Consider the following 25,841-nt stretch of genomic DNA (forward strand, 5'->3'; position numbering starts at 1 on the left):
TGCCACCACCAATCTGGCGTTCCCACCTGTACTAAGAGTACTGCTACTGGGGGGTGGAAAGGAAGAACTGGAATTGCTGGTACTGCACTGTGTTGCTGAAAGCAAAAAACAAAGCTTCTGTGTGGTGTTTTACTGGGACCCTTGCATGTATTACATGGTGTAACTTTGAGTCACATTTGACACATCACATGTTGGGCACTGAGTGTGTGAGCTGTATTTAAGCTCAAGCAGCGATGATGCAACACAGATGATTATATCTGTATTCTAAAGTGGAACACAGCCTCATTTGTACAGTCATTGTTTAGCAATCTAAGAAGATGTAGTAATCGGTGAACTGAAATAATATTTTAATTCCTGCGTGGGTAATATGGCGTTATAAAGCCCAGCGAACTCTTTGTTGTTCTTTAAGTACAGATCATTCTGCAGTACTCAGGTTGTTTGTTCCTTGTTTTTCTCCCCTTAAGAGACTAAGTTTGAAGTAATTGGTTCTCCTCTGCAGCTCATACAGCATCTTTCAATATCTTACAGTCACAGAATCCTTGATGAAAAACAGAGTTGGCTGGCACATTTTCCTCTGATGTGTGTTAGTTTTGTTGGATCTTTGACAAGGAACACTTTTATTCATTTAAATGACTTGGAATAATTGACATACAAGTTTATGGGCCTCTGGGGAGCTTTGCTTAAAGGTTACCACTTTGAGAAAGAAAGCCAATTACAGAATACACGCCTACCTCCCCTGATTCACTTCTCTTTCTAGTTGTGTGTGTGTGTGTGTGTGTGAGAGAGAGAGAGAGAGAGAGAGAGAGGGAGATCTATTTATCTATCTGAGAGAGAGAGAGTATAAGTTTCTCCTCTTCTCATTTACATTCCCTGGATTACACACTTATTATGTGTCATTGGGTTCCCCCAATACGTTTTGCATGTTCAATATTCATTTTTATTTAGTATTAATAGGTTAAAACACAGACACAAATGCATATTTCCAAAAGTACTGTGAGCCATGAAGCAGTGGAAAAGACAAAGAGTAAAATTTCTCATTCTATGGGATGATGTTGCATATTCATATAAAATGGCATGCTCAGTGCACCAAAATAAAAGCATGTGGGGGGGGGGGAATATGTAATTTCAAGAGGATCAAGTTCTGTGCTCTCAGACTCCATATTCCTATTCTCTCTCTCCCCCACCCCATCCCTCTGCCCTCTCTGACCTCTGAGACACTTCTCCTCAGTAACTCCCTTTTCCAGCCAGATCTAGTCCCCTTTCCCTTCCACACTGCTTTCCCTCCTATGCTCTCTATCACTCTGCTTTCTCTCCTGCTGTTCTCACGCTAACATTTCAGCTCTGGAAAGTGCCTTTTGGTAGCTGCTGTGGAGCAGTGGAATTTGCTGTTTCTAGAAATGCCAAACTGTGCCAGCCTCCTCTACTTTTCTCTGTCTATTTATTTATTTAAACAACTTATATAACATTTAATTACAGTTGTCCCTAAGCAGTGCACAAGTAACTCAGGTTGCTGTTGTTTTTAAAGGGAAACCTCCCCCCCCCCACAAGTCAAAACTAGAAATAAAATAAAATTAAATTAAAAAGTCCACAGTCGGCACCAGAAGTGCAACAGGAAGGGGTCTGTCTGATCTCAGCTGGAGAGGATCAAATGAGGAGGGGGAGAACTGTATATGGCATCTTGTTCTTCTTGGAGAAAAAGGTGCTGTATAAATGCAATAAATAAATAAATAATTCCTTAGTGTTTACTATTCTTAATGCCTGAATTGTGTTGCAGGACTGTTTTTATTGACATGTTGACATTGTTTTGGGTGGTGGTGGTGGTAAATAGTGCCTAATGTTTTCCACACACAACTGATTCTGATCCCAATGACTTCAGTGACCAAATGTCTGTGGACTCTGATAGAAACAAGAATAGAGTCAGTCACAGAACAGAATACATTCCCTGGACTGTTCTCCTGCAATAGTGCAGAGAGATGCTAGAGGGTGACTGAAGAGCATATAATATTAGTTTAAACAGTTAAAATGACCACACACAACAAACATTATGGGAAGGGAAACTGAGACCATATGTTCCAAAGAAGCACCATCAGACCAAATGGAAAAACAAAGTGTCCTCCCTTGGCTGTTTCTATTGAGCTGGGAAGTCATGTTAAGAATAACCATATTTGTCTCCCTCTCCTCTCCTCGCCTTTCCTTTCCTCGTACAGAGGATATTTTGAAGAACAGGATAAATCAACCTTTGCATTTTTCTGTTTTCATTTTTTTTCCAGAAGAAATGCCGCAGCTTTTTCAATATACACTAAAGATTTTGGCACAGCAGGATTCTTTTAAAATCTCAATTTAAAAAGGACAATAGCAATCTCCCTCAGCAAATGTTGTTCTCCTTTAAAACATAAGACTCACATCCAGACCCAAACCCTGCAGCTGCACACAATTCCTGCCTTGCCCTGGTATTGGAGTGTAGATGAAAGAATCAGGTTATGTATGCCACGTCATTGATCACTATAGAAATGAAGAGAATTGTGTGGATAATAACATGCTGCAAAGTGTTTCTGGTGCGTGGTTAATGCACTGGCACATTATTGTGTGCGTGTTTCTGTTCAGCTTGTCGCTTGTATTGTGTGGCTGTTGTGCATTCCATTTGTGTGTATGCTGCGTGCATGTTGTCTAGTCATGCCTTCCTCTGCAACACTTTGGCCCAGTACCTTGTACCAACTAGGCCTTGGTTGCTAAGGGTAACCAGCTAAGCATAAGAACCTTTGAGCTGTTTTGTTGCCTAGCTAAAAGGAAAACACTTAGCTTTTCCATTTATTCGCCCTACACAGATTTGCATCTCTTTGTTCAGACATGCACACACTGAAACACTTTTACCAGTAGAATCACCCCTTTTTTAAGTTTGAATCCAAACAAGGACTGTAATACATATTGCACAACTCTCATGCACCATAAAACAAGCAAGCTGCATCAAAGTATTACTTTGTTAATCAGTAGCCAGTATGCCACACAACGCCAGCTGTAAATACCCAGTTACAATCAATTAAAACATAGGGAGTGAAGTCATTGCATAAGGGGGCGGAAAGCAGTCCTTGACAAACTGGCTTCACTGTTAAGCAGCAGTCCAGCAGTTCACGTCTCCCACCCATGCCCTGAGTATCATTATCATTATCTGTATACTGTGGTAATTGAGTCTGGAGGCACATTTATGGATGCTTTGACTGCTTGGGCCTCAGTTAAAGGAGTAACACATTCAGTCTACCTACCTCAGTGGTGAACCTTTTGGCGTTGCAATGCCATAGCCTTTGGAATCCAAGTTACCTCCCACCTTCATGGTGTCACATGGCTTTCTCTGCTCAATGTACTCATTCATGGTAGACTCTAGCAGGTAGGCATACTTCCCTTTGGATCTCCTCACACGCTTCATCCCCTCTTCTGTTGTCGGCACGAAAACAGAGGGCTCAGCTGACTTCATGTACGTCCACATCTTCTCAAAAACCGCTATTTTAGATCTCTGTCCAGAATAGCATAAATCCACTGCTCTTAGCATGTGTTAATAGAGCAGAGATTCATACACCAAGGAAGACACACATTTTGCTGGGCTGCGTTTGCATAGGTAGGGAGAAGAAAGGACTCGGGGCTGGGGGCTGATTCATAGAGGTGAATGGCCTCCACACAATCCCTGCCAATAGGTGGTGAGTATGGGGTGAAACGTATTGCATGGATTGTTGGCGCTACGCAGCTAGGCCTCTGCTGCTGTTTCTGTGATTGAAAGGCACCTTTTAGGGAACAAGAACTAGGCTGAATGGAATGAAAGAGGGATTTGCAGCTAAAGATGCAAATACTTTGGCAACATACTAGGAACTAGGCTAGGAACACAACTCCTACACTGAGGCCATCAATCAGTGGCAGAAGACATGATATGTAGTGCAGAAGGTTCAAGGTTGAATCACTGGAATTGCCAGTAATTGTGAACTGGTATATCAGGGCTGGGAAAGACTTCCAAAAACCTCTTGTGGGCAGACAGTATTCCAATGGTGGGATTCAATATTACACAGCCTCATGTGATGAACAGTAGGAGCGATTGAAGTGTCACATTTGCACTGCACTCCATAAATGGAGTGGGCTGGCTGAGGGAAGTGAGAAACAGGGGGCATTAGACCATTGAAAGGAAGTGCACTTTGGAGGAGGGGGCCTTGCTACATAAACTCCCCTTGAGTCTAACACCAATGTATTTACATCGGGCAAATGGTACCATTAAATTACAGAGCTAACCAAGTACTTATTATTCTCTAAACCTGAGCTGCAAGTCACAGGGTAATTACTTTTGATGCTGCTAAGTGTAATTACTCAGTAATCTGTGGAAGCGTGTAATTATGCCGTGCTTCTGGAGTATTTATGGTATCTGGCAGACCCCGCGCGTGCTGCATTTCCTGAGCTAGCACGAGACTCTTGCTTTTGTATAGTGAAGTCAGAACTAATTTCTCTTACCCTAAAGAATTCTTTAGTAGACCCAGCATCCAGAGTCCCATAAGCAATCTCTGTTTGCTTGGCCAAGTCTTCTGCACTCTCTATGGGAGACACCATCCTCTCTACTGTCAAGAACGCAGCTAGATTGGCGGTGTAAGAAGAGATGATGATCAAGGTGAAAAACCACCAGACCCCACCAACTATACGCCCAGACAGAGATCTGCAGGAAAAGGGAAAAAGAAAGAGTGAAGGTAAATTTAAAGGAGAGGAGTAGAAAATAATAAGAATGCAACCCACAAAGCTCTGCTTTTGCACAAGCATTAGTTTTTGTGCACTGTTTAGTTTAAAAACGTATAAATGTGCATGCCTGAGGTTATATTAAAAGGTTCCAGTCACTAGCACCTATCGTATCTTGTCAAATTTCACCTGTGAGGCCACCTTCCTATATAATGATCAGCATGTGGAGGCCCCTTGAGAGAACAACTGTTCAATGGCAGCTTACTATGTAAATAAACCACTTCCGTGTGTCTTGCCTCTACACAGATCCTAAAACTTGTCACTTTCATAGATGCAAGAGAACAAATTACACGACAATCTTATGAAAAGCAGCTCCACACAAATGATCTTGACTTGAACAATCAACAGCTGATGAAAGCAACAATAGATTTCAGGAGGAACTTGCAACTAGCATGCCTTTCCCTAATGGTTTTATGTCCACTGAAGTTGGACTAGCATGTGAAGAATATCACCATAACAATAGTGAAGGACCCAAACACTGGAATTACCAAGAAGAAAAGTTATGGGGTTGCCATTGATGGCAGAAGACATGAAAGGGAGGCCTCCTGTACCTTGAAGCTTGAATCATAGAGTTGGAAGGGATCATGGGGATCATCTAGTCCAACCCCTTTCAATGCAGGAATTTTTCACCCAATGTGGGGGTCAAACCCACAACCCTGAGATTAAGAAGAGTTTTGGATTTGATATCCCGCCTTTCACTCCCTTTAAGGAGTCTCAAAGTGGCTAACATTCTCCTTTCCCTTCCTCCCCCACGACAAATACTCTGTGAGGTGAGTGGGGCTGAGAGACCTCAAAGAAGTGTGACTGGCCCAAGGTCACCCAGCAGCTGCATGCGGAGGAGCGGAGACGCGAACCCGGTTCCCCAGATTACGAGACTACCAGTCTTAACCACTATACCACACTGGCTTAAGAGTCTTATGCTTTACTGACTGAGCAAACTTTCTGTGGAGAGCATTCTGAACCTGGGTCTCCATGTGTGCAAGAAGTTGCTTCTTCTTTTTAATAGCTGAGATTTGTTTAATAATAATTTTCATTAATAATTTTCATTTTACCGCTTTGATATAAAATCCAGAACTGTAATTAATCCTAGGGATGATGAAGCAGTAGTGGTTGAAAGGGCAAGTTAATTCACATCCATTGCATGGCACGGATAGGAGTTAAAGGGCTTAGCCCTGCACTGTGTATGTGAATGGTAAAAGCACCCTCCCACGCCATTCCTCTGCTCAGCCCATTACGAAATTGCCAGTAGCAGCTCTAGCTATAAAAAGGGAAATGTTGCATTCACACAAGAAGCAACAGCAGTGACATTTCGTCTGTGCCACTTAGTAGCTGGAGTGTCACGATCATGAAGGAACTAGCTGCCCACGTTCCTGAAAAGTTCCTGCGAACTAATATGTGTGACTTAACAGTTGGAAAAATCACACCCTGTTCTAGTTAATCCAGCTGGTAGGAAGTACACACTGTAGGAACCACCAAGACCTAAGCATTGTGCTGGTTTATTTTGATTTGTTTATTTATTAAATTTCTATACCTCCCTTCATTCGAGGATCACAGGGTGGCTTGCGATACAAAACACAAAAATACATACCATAGTAACAAACAAAAACAATACCCCACCCCCAATTTAAAACACTATAGATGGTTCAATTAGTCAAAGGCCTGGGAGAAGAGGAACGCCTGGAACCAAAAGATATGCAATGAAGGCACCAGGTGAGCCTCCCTGGTGGTCTAGTTCGAGGTGAATGACAAGCATAGATTAAAGATGGCTTTGTCATTTGCATGACGGGCATAGCCAGGAAGTCAAGCTCTGGATCAGCCATGCATTTTGCCCTGCGCCTCTCACTCCATGCTTCAGGTGGGCTGTCCAACTTTTTTTTTAAGCACCACATTTGTGTTTATTCATTGACATGTCATCTGTCACCTCATCCTTGTTTCTCTAATAAACCTTGCAACTATTAAAACAAAGAGTATCTGCTGCAGGGAGAGGTATGTTGCAGTGCTATCCTAGCTGTGTCTAATAACTCAATGTGTAAAATTGCTCATGATGCTAAGCCAAAAGCTATTAGTATGAAATACTGTGCATTCCACTTCTCTTCTGCTTTTGCACAAGTGGGTAAACAAACAATGAAGAATTTAGCTTGGTGTGGCATCCAAACCCAGGATTGCAGTTGGTTTCATGCTAACAAACACTGACTTATTGTTGGTTTATCAAATGTGGTCTTGTAGCAAAATTAACGTTTGTGGAATGTTGTTTACAACCTTAGGACTAAAGCTGCTCCTAGCACAAGATAAGGCACAAGGCCTCTAGCCTGGCTAGTTAGCTGAGTTTATAGGTCTCTGTGTGCACCAGTCTGTTAGAGCAAAAAAAGCTATGACCATGAGTTGAGACCTCTTAAGCAAAACCCTTCATGAGTCATTCACACACATCTGATGCTAACTAATAACTTAGTACACAATAGTTTATGGATGAGCATCACATGCAAATGTAGCCAATAAGATTTATTTCCAGGAAAGTGTGTGTACAGGACTGCAGCCCTAGGGATGCGAAGATTTCTAGCCATCCATAGCTGGCTTTTCCCCAGTTAAAAATCAACCATACTGCAGAACTAGGTTTTCAGAGCTTTCTATAGAAGAGGAAACCAATGCATTTTAACTGATTTCCACTATTTAAAAACATTAAATCGGACTTGCTCCTTACACTATGCATTGTTTTTATATCATACTAAACTCTGCATTTAAATATTGCATCTAAACTCTGGTGCAGTTTCCAAACATGATGCAGTCACATTCATTATAACAGCTTGATTTGAAATCCTTTTAGACAAATGCAACTGGTCAGCTTGAGAGAGAGAGTGTGTGCAAGGGAGAGGGAGAGATGGTGATGGAAATCAGAGAGAACACATGCCCAGTGGCAAATCCATCCTGAATAAATGTGATAGTTTTGTCTGAAACTGGGGAAATGGAAAAGTGACTATCTCATCACAAGTCCAGATGCTGCATTTGCTTTTAAATTCTTAGAAGACTCTAAGCGTCCAGGATTCACAGATACCAGTTGTCAAAGAATGTGGCCAGAGCTTAAAAAGATATAATGATGGCAGACTAGCAAATATGTTGAGGAACTAAGAATAGCATAATGTGGTGCCAGCTGCTGGGTCTTTATAGATGTCACTTGGACAAGTCACTTAGCCCTCTACACTCCGAACCTGCAAACACCCTGCTAGCACACAGGCCTGAGTTTTTCTAACTCATTTTGTGCCATTGTTGAGGGTCTCAAGGACTTGCTCTCACTACTTCTCTACACCTTCTGTCACCTCAGCACTTGCCCCAAATGTCAAATGCTTTGAATACATGGCTATATTATGCAAAGTTGCATAAATAAAGTCAAACTGCACAAGTGTATCCATTAGATAGGATAGAAAGATTGGCCTGCATAGTTCATATCAATAGATAAATCTGAACATTTCCACTAGCTGCCCTCTTTGCTCCTTTCTAATCTCTTGGGCCCAAGACCTCTAAAGTTCACTGCCTGCCCACTTTCCCTCAGTCCTCACTGGCTTCCACTTCTCCCCTCTTTTCCCCAGCCATCTGTCTCATCCACCACCTCTCCTTCATATACCTGCTTCTCATTCCGCTGCAGACTCTGTCCCTTAGATGGCCGTGTGTTCTAATTTACAGAGGAAAGTCCTCTGTTTGAAGTCTGCTTTAAAGATAAAGAACTCTAAGAAGAAAGAGCAGCATGGACCTTGAAACTGCCTATCAAATGTTGGCAGACTGAGCAGGTACACAGGCCATCACCAGTCACTGTCTTCTCCCACATGGTGAGATGCATTGTATTTCTATTTAAATCATAAAAATTATTTCTAAATTTGCATCTCAACATATTCACATTTTATGCAGGTTCTATGTCCACTTTTTCGGTGAGGAATCAGGGGCTGTTCTATCTGCACCCCTCTTCTGCTTGCAGCTCAGTCTCCTGATTCCTTTCCTGTTTGATTTTCCATCTCTCTGCCTCCTTCCTGCTTCCCCTCCCATTTCCTGTCAACTGGAAGCACTTGTAGCAAGCGCAGAGGCACCAAACAAGAATAACTGGCTAGCGTTTAATGCCATCATTTCTGCTGATGACGGCCACTTCAATCTGACAAGCTGCATTTGCATGCCAAATAATCATATTCATCTCCAGCTGCAAATTATACAGCTTTTCTCCTTTTTGAGAAGCCAAGATATTTTTATGACTTAAATTCCCACAGCTGCAGTTAACTAAATCCCAGCCTTTAGACCTTAGTCATGGTTTTCTTATTCTTAATCACTGAACCCCTGCCTGTCAGTTATATTGATGGCTCACGCTACCAGATTGTATGTTGCTGTCATTACTTAGGGGTGGGAGCAGTGGGGATGGGGGAGCGCTGTGGACAGTTGGGCTTGGTTTGTTAATTTTGGTTTTGAATAGCTCAGGGATACATAACCAGATGCTGAACCATCATGTAAGCTATTTCCCCCCACTAAGAGTTAAACAATCCTACATTAAAAATATACAATGTTCAATGTCACATTCAATGAAAGGCATGAGTCGTGTGGAGATATCTTGGAGCGGGTGGTTGGATGGTGGGCAGCAATGGAGGAGAAATGGAAGAGGCTTACCTTAGCGGGTTGGGGGACAGGAAACTGGAACCCAAGGAGAACTCTGAACTGGGAGAGGGTCCCAGTGAATTGGTAGGTGGGGAGATATGGATCCATGAGAAGGGTCTAATGCAGCCTTTCTCAACCTGTGAGTCCCCAGATGTTGTTGAACTACAACTCCCATCACCCCTAGCTAGCAAGGCCAGAGCTCAGGGATGATGGGAGTTGTAGTCCAACAAAATCTGGGGATCCACAGGTTGAGAACCACTGGTCTAATGGGCTTTCAGGAGAGTGGCCTGCCCACGCAATATCTGACACCCCAAGTGTCATCACCAGCCACTGAGGTGACTTTGCTGCCCTCCTTTGCCACCAAAGAGCCTCGCCCCCTTTCTTGGGTGGCACTTGGGGACAAATCCAGTAGTGAGCTGGCTCCATCGACTCCACCTTCACCTCCAGGGATGCAGTGGTGACAGTGCTACTGCAAACAAACCCTACACGTGCAGCGTCTACCCAGGAGTGCCTATTTACTTGCCTAGTCTGAGGCAGGGGACATCAACTGTGCAAATAGCTGTGCCCGCCCCACTCTTCAAAATGAGAACACAGGGGGAATGTCAAGGGTCTTCAGCCTAGCCATGTGTCTTAGATCTCTGTCATGCCTTATCAGTTTGTAGCCTGTAGACCCATGGTGAGATGCTACATACTGACTTCATACATAAAAGTGTTAAAACTTCCAACTATGGTTGTAGCTTGAGTTTTGAATCTGACAAGGAGAACCCATGGGAAAAAGAAGGTGCACTCATGAAATGCTAAACCATTATGCTGCAACCAACCTGTATTTTAGATATGTTGGGGGCAAGTTTAGTCTGAACCCTAGTGGCAACATTGAACACACATTTCCCCCTTTCCTCATATTAATTTTTAAACAAACAAACAAACAAACAAACAAACAGACACGTTGCTCAGCAGATTCTGATTAGCTGGCCAACATGAGAATGTATGTTCGTATGTAGGCATGTACTGTACATCTACACATCCTGGGTACTTTGCTGATATTTAATACATTTTCTTTTGAAGGCATCTTAATTGATGGAGGAACAGAGGGATTTCCTCTGCTTGTGGTACACTAAGGATTTGGGTGTGTTTTCCCCTGCATGCAGAAAAAAGTTTCATTTGCCCTGCATCGATAGCCTGAGGTCTGAATCTTTCTGCATAGGGTAATCCCACCACTCTTGAAACCTAAGGTTTACCTGCTTTGTGTCACAATAGAAGATGCAATGCTGTTTCCTTCTAAGCACTTTGTTCATTAGAGAATAATTATTATCTTCAGCTCAGCTTAGTACTGTACTCCCAAAGCACAGTGTCATAAATCTTGACATTTGGATTTGTGCACCTGCCCTTTAGATTTATTCTCTTTCATTGACATAGTGGGTGTTTGGAATAAGGAGGATCTTTTTTCATAGAATCAGGTCTATGGAAGCAATAAGCGGAGGTGCAGTTGTGCAGAGGAGAGCTTTAATTAATGTTTGGATAACTCAATGTGTGTGTGGTGGTGGTGGGGAGAGCAAAGGACCTCTTCTGATGAAATCACCAGATTGGCCAGATGGTTCTTGCACATTATTAAATTTACTATGTTAGGAAACAGACATCTCTCATTGGGTTGCCTACCTTTTTCTTTTCTTTTACTGCTCCTATGCCTTTAGTGGCAGCTTGATCTGCCAGCATTAACACATGGTAATTCATTTAAAGAAATAAGAAGAGTCATGTTGGATCAGTCCAGCATCCTGTGGCCACAGTGATTAGCCAGATGCCTAAGGGAAGCCTGCAAGCAGGATCTGAGTGCAACAGCATTACATTTCCCAGCAGCTGATATTCAGTGGTCCAATACCTCTATTCACCATGAATTTAATCCTCTTTGAAAGCTATCCAGGTTGGTGGCCATCACTAGTGGGATGTAGTTCCATAGTTTAATGCCCTGTGAAGCACTTTTCTTTTGTTTGTCCGGAACCCTCAAACCCTTAACTGGATGGCAATAATCTCTAGTATAATTGTCATACTATGAAAAACCTTCATCTGTTCTTTTTTATGGATCAAGCAGCTGTTAAAAGGCATAAACACAGGTAATGCTGGTCAGTTGGCAACCCTGTCCTCATACCCCTTCTTCAACTCTTTTTGGTTGAACTTAAGGAATGGGAATTAGGGATTTCACAACTTTTTGTATCTATGCAGACTAGTTAAAAAACACAAGTAAAACTTTATCCATCAAAGCTAGGGAAGGTTTTTCTTGAAGAAAAAAAAGTAGCAGTCATAATGAAAATAGAAATTATTATTATTATTATTATTATTATTAGTAGTAGTAGTAGTAATATTAAGAGTGTTGCTAACTGATGGGGAAATGACTTCTCTTGTGCTTGATCTGCAAAAATTTGCACTATACATACTGAGGGCAGGGCATCAGGCAGGTGAAAGATTAGAAGATAAAAATGAGAAAACGGCAAGCTAGCAGTAGCGTACATAATTCCACTTTATTTCCTCAGGCAATACAGTATGCGGTTCTCTCATTAGCTCCTCCATTGCTCCAGCCCAAGCCTTAGAGCTCAGACCTTGTACCTGTTTCAACACTGAGGATGGATACCTATGACTAAGTGTGCACATAGGGCAGGATTCAGCTAATGAGCCCCACTAGTGGCAGTCTGTGGAATGACTTCCGCTAGTGCAACCGGGCTTCCCCATCCGCTGTGTGCATGGGAAAGAGAGGGGGGAACATTCGATTTGGCAAGCTGAAATGCTTGCACTGATGGAATGATTGCCATAGTGCCACATTGAATTGCTTCCATAGTCATTTGGTAAACTGTTTGCATGCATTGATTTTTATTCTGAAGGTAAGAATTTTTACATTCTCGGATGCAGATTGCTCCTTGCAACGCAGAAACCTTCACTCCACTCTCCTCCTCACAACCTAATTTGACATAATTTTTCTGCAAGAGCAAGAGTGGAATGGAGATGCCTCATTCCCAAATTATGTCAGGGCCTCTTGTTTTGGTTTAATTAATGGATTAATTCTTTGCATAACAAAGGAAGAACTGTATCACACTAATCTCTCATTTTTGAAAAACAAAACGTCACCTCGGACATCAGACAACTTCCTCTCTGATCTGATCCCCTGCTGAAGGTAACTGAAGCTAACAGTACTTTGCATTTACTCGACAGCTTATTACCAACGGCACCAATTCTCCAGCCGAACACACTTAAGATGGAAAGATGAACATGATCATCATGAAATATACAAAATAAATCTCTTTGAAATTTGTTTGAGCAGCTTCTTGAGCCTCCTCCCCACCACCACCACTCTCGTTCGCTTTCCCTAGAACTTGTTTCTTGTGGAGAATTACATTTAAAACTGACAGCATTTTAATTAGAAAGGCAAATCTGGTCTTCTAAAGCTGCGGCTGCTTAGGGAAGATTTCCTAGATTTGCTGTTCAATTCATTTTTAATAAAGGCTTATTTAGTCAACTGACATATTTGTCACAGGGTGACTTTATGCAAAAGTGGAGAAGGAAAAATGCACAGGGACCTCCCCATCTCCAGAACTGACGACCAAATACAGTGGTACCTCGTGTTACGTACTTAATCCGTTCTGGAGGTCCGTTTGTAACCCGAAACTGCTCATAACATGAGGCATGCTTTCTCTAATGGCGCCTCCTGCTGCTGCCGTGCCGTCAGAGCGCGACTTCCGCTTGCATCCCGGGGCAAAGGTTGCAACAAGGGACATCTACTTCTGGGTTAGCGGAGTGCATAACCCGCAGCATTCGTAAGGGGGACAGTACGTAACATGAGGTACCACTGTAAAGCCTTTCCGCTTCTAAATATGCAACCTACTACCTTTCTTCTAGTCAATTACTATGAAACTTGATGTGTCAAATGTATAACCTCTTGCCCTGGGGCAGAATGCAAAAGATGGCAGTGCCTTCCCACAAGCAAGCCCAAGTTGGCACTACTCTCTGTACCACTCAAACTGTAGGAATAGTCCAATTATCACTTTTATGGATCTGAATCTTGATTAGCCATGGAGGTCTGACATAAGGCACACGTTCAAATGCAACTAAAAATGCTTTTACATGCAAGGCGAAGTGTTAAGATAATACAGGGACTAAGCTACATTGGTATAATATACATTATACACTGTGACCAGATGGCGCTGCGGAGTCCCGTCTTTTGCCAATGTGATTTCCATTTATGAAGTTTAGCACATGTTTTCCTGAAACACCTTTTTGATGTGTCTAGATCCAGCCTGGGATAGAATGAAAGCACCTGTCTACAGTCTTTGCAAGCATGGAAGTTACTGGATCATTTCCACCTTTCAATTGTTTTAGGAGTTTTTTTCTGGTGTATATGTTTTCTGGTGAGAAACTGTCATTTACTAACGCTGCACTGCTATTATTCTTGAACTTCATTTTAACTCCTTCTGTTGCCTTAATGCAACTAAACCCTTCCCTCCCTCCCTCGGTTGTTTCCTACACCAAATTTTAGCTTTTAAGCTCTTTGGGGCATGGACCTGTCTCCTTGTACTTGAGGAAATACCATGCATGTTGATGGCTCAACAACATCTAGGATTAGCGAGACCCAGGTTCCCCACTCAGCCATGAACCTCCGTGCGTGACTTTGGGTCCATCACTGTCTCTCAGCCTAACTTATCTCACAAACTTATAGTGAGGATAAAAGGGCGGGAGAAGAAGAACTATATACACTGCCTTGAGTTCTTTGCAGGAAAGGGAGGCTGTAATTGTAATAAATAATATAAGAGAATGGAAAACCCATGACTCTCTTAGCTGATAAGCATTTGTTCACTTGCTGAGGAGCTGCTTTTAGTGCCTTCTGAGATTTATTTATTTTCATGCATGGCCCACTTTCTACCAGGGACTAAAAGGTCAATACATCAGATTTCCAGTCTGTCTCTCATCCAGACACTGACCAAACCTTAGATTGATCTTGCTCGCTGAATTACATGCCTTCAGATATTGCTCTCAAAGACGCAGTAGCAGACCAGGGCAGATTATTTGTTCTACTAGCTCAGGATGGTCTACTCTGCCAGCTGCATCTCCAGGGTCTTATGCAGAAATGTCTTTCCCATCACTGGTGGGTTACTGGATCCTTTTAACTAGATACCTTCTGCATGCCAAGCATGTGTTCTACAACTGAGCTAGTGCCCCTCCCTAAATTATAAGCCCAGCTCTTCCATAAATTCCTTTGCATTACACAAAAGATATGACTCTTGCACAGCTCCAGCAGGAGCAAGCCATTTCCAAAGAGAAGCTTTAGTTTCACGGACGACCAAGAAGGGGTGGGATGAGGCCTGGCCTGGCCTGGCCTGACATGCTTCTGTGAGTTTAATTGTAGCTCGATCTGCAGGAGGTACTTTTCATGAACTAGACAGAAGCATCTTCATCAGCTGCTAACATCTGCCAATCAAGTTGCTGTCAAAGACTCAGGAGGCTGCTAAGAAAGGATTGCAACCGCAGGAAGCATTGGTATCATTTATCTTTTAAACAGGTAATAACCATGCATGAACTAATGAATAAGCTGCTCACCCTGATTAATCTGAAGTTAGGATCAGAATTAGAATGGATGGAATCATGTCTCCATTACAATGCAAAAGACTTCTGACCCACGCGGCATTGCAATTGGACTCCTGTCTGTGTGAGTTTAATTAAATTTCATGGTTTACTTACTGCACCTTCTTAATGTTAATGACCTTAGACACCTCAGTATTTTCAAATCATTGTTTTCTTCCATTTCTTTTCTCTTATGTGAAAAGCTTTCTTCAAGATGAATTTTCGAGGAATGGATTACATCCATTTACTGTTAGTCAGATGTTTAGACGACTCATTCCCCTTTTCCCAGTCTTATGAAATGTACAGCAGCTTCAGTATGGAGTGAAAAGAAGATTTACACATCTGGTGATAGCCTTCCCCACCCCCCCATGAAAGCCCAATTAGCATTTTTGACAGCAAGAGCTGTTTAGTAATCCAGGCAAAGAGACAGAAGGCACAACCTTGGATTTTTAATCCTAAAATGCCATTCACTGTTTATGAGCCCCAGACAAGACACTTAAAACTACAGTTTGCAGGGGTAAAAAGCCTTTATGTAGATCATAAATGTTTCCCAGTGATGTTTATTTTATTTTCTGCACTTCCATCTGCCCCTCCTACAACACGCTCAGAGCAAAATATATGGAGTTTATGTGTCTCCTATTTTATTCTGACATCCAAACTCCACACCAGCCTAGACTTTCATGAAGCAAAATGCACCTCATCAAAGATATAGGGTAGGCATAGGGAACCTGTGATCCTGGACTACAGTTCCAATCATCCCTGGTCCCTGCTTTGTCAAACCCAATAAATCACTGGTCCCCCTCCTTTGCCCAACATTCTTCAAGAAGAAGAAGAGTTTGGATTTGATATCCCGCCTTTCACTCCCTTTAAGGAGTCTCAAAGCGGCTAACATTCTCCTTTCCCTTCCTCCCCCACAACAAACACTCTGTGAGGTGAGTGGGGCTGAGAGACTTCAAAGAAGTGTGACTGGCCCAAGGTCACCCAGCAGCTGCATGTGGAGGAGCGGAGACGCAAACCCGGTTCACCAGATTACGAGACTACCGCTCTTAACACACTACACCACAGAGTCCTCCCAAACCCTGACAGCCAGGTTCTGTCCTGGGCCCGGTGTTGTTCAACATCTTTATAAATCACTTGAATGGAGGAATGGAAAGGATGCTCATCCAATTTGCAGGTGACTGTCATGGGCCAGGAATTGGCTTCATCTGCTGAGCAGCAGCCTGAAGGAGCAGAAGGCAGAGTGACTTCACCTGCTGCTGATCAGCCTTCTTACTCCTGATGTGAACCAGCTGGCTCCAGCTTTCTTAAGCAGGGTTTCCAGCCTCAGTCAGATGCTGGAAACAATATTTGTCGTTCCTAGCCAGACTTTGCTGCTTCTTGCTTCTCCTGACCTTGGACTCATCGGTTTCTTGAGCCCCGGACCATCTGACTATGTGAACTCAAATGCTCCTAACCTTAGGACTGGACTCAGAGTCCCTGTATACCGACTCTGTGTCCAGGCAAGCACCTCCCTGAGCTGGTTGGCTGGCCTCTCCTGCCACTGAGCTCTGCTGTAGTTGGTCAGCACGAGACTACGGCAGTGACACTAAACTGGGAGGGGTAGCTAATGCTGCAGAATACAGAACCAGGATTCAAAATGACCTTAACAGATTGGAGAACTGGGCCCAAACTAACGAAATGAATTTTGATAGGAACAAATGTCAGGATCTACACGTAAGCAGGAGGAACCACAAATATAAGATGGGGACGCCTGGTTTACTAGCAGTACATGTGAAAAGGATCTGGGCTCTTAGTGGACCACAAGCTTAACATGAGTCAACATGGAATGAAGATATCAAAGTTACAGCATGCAGTGCATTAAAAGAACATGTTATTATGAAGGTGATGTACAGATGTATCTTTAAATATTTAAATGGCGCATGGGGGCTGGAGCAAGCTTGTTTTCTTCTGCTCTGGAAGGTAGGACTTGAACCAATCGATTCAAGTTAAAGGAAAGGTGATTCTGAACATCAGGAATAACTTTGACAGTAAGAGCTGATGAACAGTGGAATGGACTCTCACAAGAGGTGGTGGACTCTTGCGTTGGGATGGCCATCTGTCATGGATGCTTTAGCTGAATTTAGCTGAATTTCTAATATCAAATTAGAAATCTTTCTGTGATGCCATTAGCTGTATAGTCATCACTTCACTTGATTACTGGATCCCCTGGCAGTCTAGCAGCCATAGCTACGGAGCACTTGAGTAAGGAGCATTTTGGACCTTTTCTGAACCCTTTCCAACAAGGAGAAATGATTCAGTTGGCCCTGGATTTATGTGCTTCATTAACAAGAGCTGCAGGTAGAGCATGCTCATGGCAGGTGAAAGTACTAAAATAGATTGCTCAGAGTAACAATTCTTTGGCTAAGCATACTGATTTTGTGAATGGGATCATTAGTCTACTAGACAAAGGCACAGTTTTCAGATGCCAGCTACTTATCCACATCTCTATCCTGCTGTTGCTGTAAAGTACTTTTAACTTGAATCGCAGGCAGTTTAGGTCTCTGTTGTTTCCTGCGCTGCTTCTACAGCCTTTAAAATTAACATTCCCCATCTTCCTCTCCGAGTTAGGCTTCCCCATTCTTTATGATCTATTTTATCTGGGATACTGGGATACTGAGAGAATGAACTAGTATTTGCAAATGAACTAGTATTTCCTTTAATGGAAGAGGCTATCCATTTTACACTTCTTCAGGGTCTTTTATCTGAGGATCAAAGCATGATGCATCATCTATACCAGTGGAAAACAGAGGCTCCTTCTTTGGATATGAGAATAAGCAACAATTCTCCTAGGGTACTAGGCAAATGTTAGAACTGCTTTTTGAGGTTTCTTAATCGGAACAATATTAAAGGGAATACACACACACACAATCTTGTCCTTGTTGTAATTCACCCTGTCATTCTCCATTTAAACCTTAGCATAATTTTCACAGTATGTATTTTCTTTTGCATTATATTCCACTCTGATCTTACTGTTTAGCATTTTTCTTTCTACACCCACAGGTATGTATGCTTGCCAAGTTAGGATAACTATGTGTCTGATGAAATAGACTGTAGCCCACAAAGTTTATGTTGTAATAAATTAGTTAGTCTTTAAGAGGCCACAATATCTTTTGTTTGACTTTTCATGTCCTTAATGAAGCTTCAGGCCTTTATTGTGTTATATGGGGCTACAACAATGTAACCTATTAAAAGTAAGGGGCATCTGGCAACCATATCAAACTCACTAATATAAAGTGTTTCCAATTAGTACACACAGCCTGATCTTTTGCTACAAGATCACTAATGAAGAAAGAGTACTAGTGTGTCTGAGAGCTGAAACATATTGTTACTCGCCATCTCCAATCTCTGCTGGGCTGTGACAAGTTTCCAGGGGGTTCCAGACATTCAGAGTTTGAGTTTCCATTGGAAATTAGGCACAGCGGAGATTGCAGTGCCTTTATGAAATATGGTTTATTTACACACATTTACAGCCTGCGTCTGGATGGAGAGAGTCCCCAGCTTTCACATCATAAGAGAGTCCTTTGTTGCTCTCCCAAGAGCAACAAGTGTGGACCTACAAGCAGAGGAATCAGCCATGCTGCCTGAACTATGTAGTTATGTCTCCTTCCCCTCAGAACCCGCACTGCATCCTGCTCCTTACTCCCTTTTCTTCCCAGAACCCCTTGCAAAAACAAAGCCTTGTCTTTCGCTTACGTCACCAGCCCCTGGAACTCAGGCAACCTCCATTTCACATACTCAAAAGATCTTTCCTCTGAGTCCCCCGCTACTCAGGCCTCTTGTGAAACAACACTCTCGTCCCCCCCCCCCATCGCTTATCAGGCAAACTGTAATCCTGCACCAAAGCTAGTGACCTTTTGTGTTACTGTGTAAAACCAGGGCCCAGAGAGGCTTCACCCATCTTGCTGTCTCACAATGAATCTCTCGAGGGCCCAATCTATTTTCCTTTTGTTAGACTAATCACTCAGCTACTATCAGTGATTACCTGATGAGAAAGCTGAATGGTGTTGCTAGCATGAACGGGCTTCAGCGCTTGGCACAGTTTTTGATTGAACCCAGATTAATTCTCGCTTTTACTAAATCCAATAATTACAGGGGAGTCTAGCCCTGCCTACAAACTCATGCCAATATGAACAAGAGAATTATTTATCCTGAACTGTGCATTTCAGACTGCATATTTGAATATGTCTCCATATTAAAAATTAAGCAAGCACTCTTGTCTCTTAACGTGTCACATTTGTATGTGCAGAGGACATCATTTGCCTTGTCCTTTCATTTTGTGTAATGGAGGGACCTTATTGCCATGTGCCATAAATTTATCAGTACTAGAACATTTGTCCATTGAAAACTTGGGTTCTCTCAAAGTGACGACATGGAAACCTAGGTCTTTTACACATTTGTATGCACGTGGATGGCACTGTAGGTTAAACCACAGAGCCTAGGACTTGCCGATCAGAAGGTCGGTGGTTCGAATCCCCACAACGGGGTGAGCTCCTGTTGCTCGGTCCCTGCTCCTGCCAACCTAGCAGTTCAAAAGCACATCAAAGTGCAAGTAGATAAATAGGTACCGCTCCGGCGGGAAGGTAAACAGCGTTTCCGTACGCTGCTCTGGTTTGCCAGAAGTGGCTTAGTCATGCTGGCCACATGATCTGGAAGCTGCACGCCGGCTCCCTCAGCCAATAAAGCGAGATGAGCGCTGCAACCCCAGAGTCGGCCACGACTGGACCTAATGGTCAGGGGTCCCTTTACCTTTACTTTATGCACATTCTTACGTATACTTTTGCACATCTGCAAAGTGAGAAAAGGCAATGTAAACTGCACAAACACACTCTGCAACCCCCAGTTTCGGAAAGTCTAAACCCAGCTAAGCAATTCACAGTTTAGTGACCAGGCGTACTGGTATCTATGTAAGTGACTGAACATTAAATCTATCACCTATCACCTATCACCCATCATCTATCACCTATCTATCATCTATTTATCTATCAATCATCTGGTTCTGGTTCTTTATGCTCTGAAGCAAAACAACCTCAAACACTTATGAGACATTTGACTGGTTGAAGTTTGCAGCCCAAATAGAACGAACCAGGCAATAAAAGCAGCAACTGGGGGACCATTTATGGAAACTTCATTTGCACTAGCATCACATCTTGAGATCACAGCAGCAGCAGGGAAGATGAAATGAAAAGCGATTACACGTCTGCACATTTATCTCGACTTTTGGGTATGGTGGTGATGATGGGGAAACAGGCAACATTATATTTATTTCAGACCTTAAAAAAAAATCTTCCCCCACCCCAGTCTGCAATGTTGTTGCTTAGATCAATTATTCACAGCAAATTTCTAATTAAACAAGTTTCACAATTCTCCAGACTGAAAATTCAGTTCCCCTCCCCGTTTTTCTTCCTTCCAATGGGCATTCCTAACCAAGGCAATGAATTAGTTGGTGATGCTGTAATTCAATACTTCTCATTGCTGAACAGGTAATACGCTATTAAGCCAATTATGCAGAGGTAATGCCAACTTTAAAGACACAATTATTTCAATATCAGAATAGCTGTCCTTGAAGCAACCCTTGGTGAACTCTTACAATCACACAAAAGAATGCTTTATTTGTTTAGCACATCATTTCTAGGTTGCCTATAGCAAACTTCTGAAGCTGGCTGTCAACAAGAAATGACTGCCCTCTGATCTTTGAAGGGTGGTATAGATTTCATTAACAACAACAACAACAGCAGCAGCAACAGCAGCAACAACAAATAATATATAATTCATTAACACAAAAGCTGCCATAAGGGCTCAAGCCTAAGGATCTTATAAGATATTGCAGACCTCCCTCTCTGTGGACACAGAAGGAGGTCCACAGATAGAAAAGGAGGCATGCCACCCACAGGGCTCCATTTGGTGCTGCAGCTGCAGGAACAGTTGTAACTGTCCCTTCACTGCTGATGCTCTGCTGATGGTCGGGAGGGAAATATTCTGTTTAAAGGATGAATGTAATTTATTTCCCACCCTCCTGCCAATGAGTTCAAGTGATATAGTTCTTCTGCTCCTTCACCACAACTCTGTAGGCTCTTCATGGCTGAGAAGATTCCCTTTCTGGGAACCATTTGTTCCCACTGGAGCTATCAAGGAATAGGGAATGAGAGTTACTGACACCAGCGGATGTAAACATACATTGTTTGCATCTTCTTGGGGCTTGATACAACTTAGTTTTGATTTCAGTTATAGCACTTTCGGCAACCCTAAAGACTTTCTAGCTACCTGTATGTTACGCACAAGAGTTTGAAGAAAAGGACTTGCTTGTTGCAGTGAATGACAAGAATGGGGAGCGCTTCTCCTCCCAGAAGTGGTAGGTACATCCTTCTGGACACTTTTAGGGAGAGGCCATTGCAAATAAAAAGGGATGGGGAAAATAACCTTTATTTCATTGGTTAGTCCAAGAGGGAACCCATAAAGTCCACACAACCATGTCACACAGCTGATGAATCACTCAGATAGTCTTCAACTGTTTTGAATTCAGGATGTACATTTAAAGACAAACTGCAACATGGGACCCAGATCTAGCCACCATGTCCAGTATCCACCCCCCCCCCGTGCCTATTTATCTTTCTCCCCCTCCTAGGTATAGAATAGGGTATACTGACTGATGTTGCTTGGCACAGTGGTGGGAAATATTTTCTTCTGCACAACTACCTACCAGCATATCACTCTGCCTTTAAAAAGAAACCAATAAAAGCAAAAGGAAATGGATCTGGTGCCACTGGTTTGATATACTGGTTTGATTAGGTTGGATTGTAAAGCCATTTGTGGGTTGGTCCCAACCCACCGAAGACAAAGGGATTACTTTGCCACTTGTGCTGATGAAGAGACCATTCACCAGGAATGGAGTTCAGGATGCCTGACATCTCTTTATCTTCTTTCAGGCACTCTACCTTGCAAAGTAGGAAGACATCAATGGAAGGAAATCACTCAGATGTGTTTTTGGACACTAACCAGAATCTAACTTTGTACAGAGAGATCGATGGTCTGATGAGTCCACATTGACAAGGGAAGGATAGATATAAATGCAGAATGCCATCCACTGACCAGATAGATAGCACTTTTACTTGGACATATCTTGTAGACATCATTATTTGTAGCCCAGTAGCAGAGAAAAATAGTGTATTCAGAGTGATCGATTCCGAGCTTCAGTGGGATGTGTATTTCATTACAGTCATTCTGTCTGGCATCCAGTCCACCAAGAGCAAATGATATATTTACGGTATACTTTGAAGAGTTTTATTCCTGGGTCAGCCAGCAGCTGCACACTTATATAGTGCTGTCCCTCTACTTTTCCGAGAACCTCTGACACCAATTACTTACGGTATGATGGAGTCCTTCCTTTGAATCACCATCAATCATCAATTGCCCCTTTAGAGATATTGCAGGCTCTCCCAAGCTGCTCCTCCTTCTTATACAACTAAATTCCTCCTATTCTGTGTTTGACTGGGAATAAGAATCAACATGTCTCCACAGCTGTTTCCAAACTTTCCAGTACTTAGGCACGGTGAGTAGGCACAGTGAGTGTGCTTGTGGGTTTTCTTTGGCGACGTGAAAAATCAAATGTACTTTTTCTAAACATGGTGCAATTTAAACAGGCAGGGCTTGAGGGACATAAGGTTGTGTAGGCTAATATTATTGATAACAATATTTCTGGTTTTATTTTCATGCTGTCCTGAGGAATAGCTCTGTTGGTAGAGCATGAGACTCTTAATCTCAGGGTTGGGGGTTCAAGTCCCATGTTGGGTTGGACTATATGATCCAACTTTGTGATTCTGTGACCTTGCATATTGAAAACATTTTTAATGCTTTGTTGGTTTTATTGTAAATGTGTTGATACTGTACTTAGCAGGTTGTTCAGACTTTGCAGTGTGTGTATATAAATGTGTGTGGGGGGGAGCACTGATTGGGAATATGGCATATCCAGGCATGGAAAACCTAAATGAATAAAATATACACATATAATTATGTGTTGCTAAACAAAAAAATCAAGAGCCTGCAGACTAGCTGGGCATATTATTTTCCAGTTTTAGTTTTCAATAATATATTAGCAATCCTAGTGGGAAAGAAATTTTCTCTGAAAGATAATCAGAGCAGCATTCAACGCTGTTCAAACTAACTCCCACACTCTTAGAAAGGCTTCTACTTCCTGTCTTCTCCCCCTGAATCTTCTCTGGGACATGGGGAAGCAAGGTGGGATGAGCCAGAATCTGTGTGAAAAGCCAGAAATCAGGACAGAAGGACAAAAGGTCAAAGAGCAAGTAAAGACTGTACGACCCGAAAGACAGACTTGAAGAGTAAACCAGCGAACGATTCACAAACACACCAGAGCTCAGGAAGATTATGTTGGTCAAGCAAATCTCAACAGCAACAGGAAGCCCTTTATATTCCTGTCTGTCCAGAAGGATCCAACAGTTTGGGTGGAGTCAGCCCAGGGCAGGGTGTTGCCCTCCAAATGTTGCTGGACTACAGCTCCTATCTGCTTCAGCCAGCATGGCCAATGGTCAGTAGTAATGACCTAGAGCCTGAAGGTACTCCCTTGAAAATCAGTTTGATGCTTCAGCACATGGGGAACTGTTCCTGACAAGGAGCTCCATTTTTGAGTGTCAGGGCAAATTTACGTGTCTGAGGAGGGGTTTCATTATTTTCTGATGCTTATGATGCTTTTCTCCTCCCTCTGCACCCTGCCTATTCACGTTGAAAATGCCCACAGTCTCAGCCATGCTTCTTTGTTATTCTCATTTTGAGTACTTTTCTGTCATTTTAAAAAAGCAGTACATTGAAAGCACACCGTATTTGACTTGATGTCAGCGTGAATAAAATAAATAGCTTTGACCTTGTGCTTAACAGAGGCCCTGGGCTTTTATCCAGGAACTCCTGCCATGAGATAAAGCAGGCTGTAGCGCTAGTAAGTGGCATCCAGAAAGATACCCTGGGTCTTGTATCTTCTGTTTGTAGTCTTTGTATTTCGGGCTCATAGTGGTAAATAAAAATATTGCAGTAGGTTATCTTTTGGTAAAGCCAGATTTATTTATTTTAAAATGATGTCTGCAGCGATGCAAAATGCATGAGTTGACACATCTTCAGTATTGGCCTAATGAGGCATGACTACTAGTATTTATTTACTGTATTTATATCCCACCTTTTTCTCTAAGGAGCTCAAAGTGGCGTCCGCCTCCGCATTTAATCCCCACAACAACTCTGAGGTAGGTTAGGCTGAGAGGCAGTGACTGGCCCAAAGCCTGGAAAAAGCAGGATTAGAACCCTGGGAAAGAATAGGATACTGGATGCTCTGGGGATGGCAAGGAAGGCCTCACATCAATTGGTGGCCATGTTCACATGCTCATCTAGACGAGGAGCCTCTTTGAATGGTAGAGAAGCAGACATGCCCCATTCTACACAGTAAGATGCATGTGGTATGTCCATAGGATCATAAGACACTGTGTGTTCCCACCCGCATTTTTGATGAGAACAATTGGGCCTATGCGTGGGACATTTGCATTATGTTACATTACGGGTGTGTTGTGCATGCCTGCTTCTCCACCATATGAGGGGAACCAGTTCAATGGCCCCCAGGTGGATATATGAACCGCCTCCATTAAACTCTGCTGTGATTGAATTGTTGTGGTGCAATAGCAGAACCTATGGTGTTTGATGGCTAATTCACACATTGAAGTGGGGACAAATGTGGGCCAGTCTGGTGCAGTGGTTAGAGTGCCACACTAAGATCTGGGAGGCCAGGATCTGAATTATGCACTGCATCACATCCTTCAAATGTATAGATAGTAGAGGCAGTCTTACATCAACATACTGTATCAAATACCCGCAATGAATTAGTCTTTGATGCTAGGGTTCATGCAAAGTGAATGTGCTTGAATTTATACCGACCCTTGTCTTTGGACATGTACTCTAAATACAACTGTTTTAGGAACTGTTACAACTGGGCAATTCTGTTTGGGATGTATATATTCTTATGGCCTGGGGTTAAGTGAAATGGAGACGTGAGTTTAAAAAGTGCTAACTGGAGCTACTGTGTTGATTTTCATTATTTTAGATTTTTGAATTAAAGCTGTTCACTGATTAAATTTTTAGCTGATTAATCATTAGGTTTCACTCAAACAATTAAATGCACATATCAGCAAACCTCAACCTGATCATCAGACAATTAGTTAATAAATGTAATTAAAGTTGTATACCAGCAAAATCTCAATCTGGGTGCTGTTTGGAAGATGATGGAGGTGTGAGATAAATTTACATTTAATAAACAAAGCTACTCATTTGAACAGAAAGGCCATTTTTAACATTTTCATTTCAATTCACTAATATATTCACTAATTCAGTAATATACCTGGACCAAAATTACTTTAATAAAATAAACAAGGCTGCCCTTCAGTCGCAGTCTCACCAATTACAATTTGTTCCCTTTGATTCAAAATTGCCCTCAGGTTTAATCAAAGTGCTTAAATAAATGAGTGCACCGATTTGAAGAACATCATGCCCATTTGTCACAGCCCGATGTTGAAGTGCAGATCATGCAAGTATCTTTAAATTGTTCCATCATGACTTCATAAAGTGTTAGCTATGACATGCTGATCGAAACTAAGTTCATTTTGCTCTATCAATTGTAATAATCTAATCTCAACACATGTGGCTAAGATAAGAGAGGGTGGTAAAAGCTTTTCTGTCTCTCTTTGCTGGTGCTCCATCCTAACAAGAACTTTAATGTACTCAAGATATTAGATATATCAGAATGAGTAATCAGGCAATGACCTTTT

At 42.4% G+C, this 25,841-nt stretch overlaps 1 protein-coding gene across 8 annotated transcripts in view; it reads right to left on the reverse strand.

The window, feature by feature from the left end:
- GRIA1 (glutamate ionotropic receptor AMPA type subunit 1) overlaps nt 1-25,841 on the reverse strand; it is a 189,315-nt gene that overhangs the window by 19,922 nt on the left and 143,552 nt on the right. For all 8 annotated transcript variants that reach the window (XR_014507042.1, XM_083422727.1, XM_083422730.1 and 5 more), the window contains exons 12-13: nt 4,486-4,684; nt 3,261-3,508 (exon numbers count right to left, since the gene is read on the reverse strand). Coding sequence is in view for 7 of the 8 variants with exons in the window: in XM_083422727.1 (XP_083278853.1) it covers nt 3,261-3,508; nt 4,486-4,684 (447 nt within the window). In the remaining variant the exon portion in view is untranslated. The remainder of the gene's footprint in view (nt 1-3,260; nt 3,509-4,485; nt 4,685-25,841) is intronic.

Source organism: Podarcis tiliguerta (assembly GCF_965153285.1).
Source record: "Podarcis tiliguerta genome assembly, chromosome: 2".
NCBI lineage: Eukaryota > Metazoa > Chordata > Lepidosauria > Squamata > Lacertidae > Podarcis > Podarcis tiliguerta.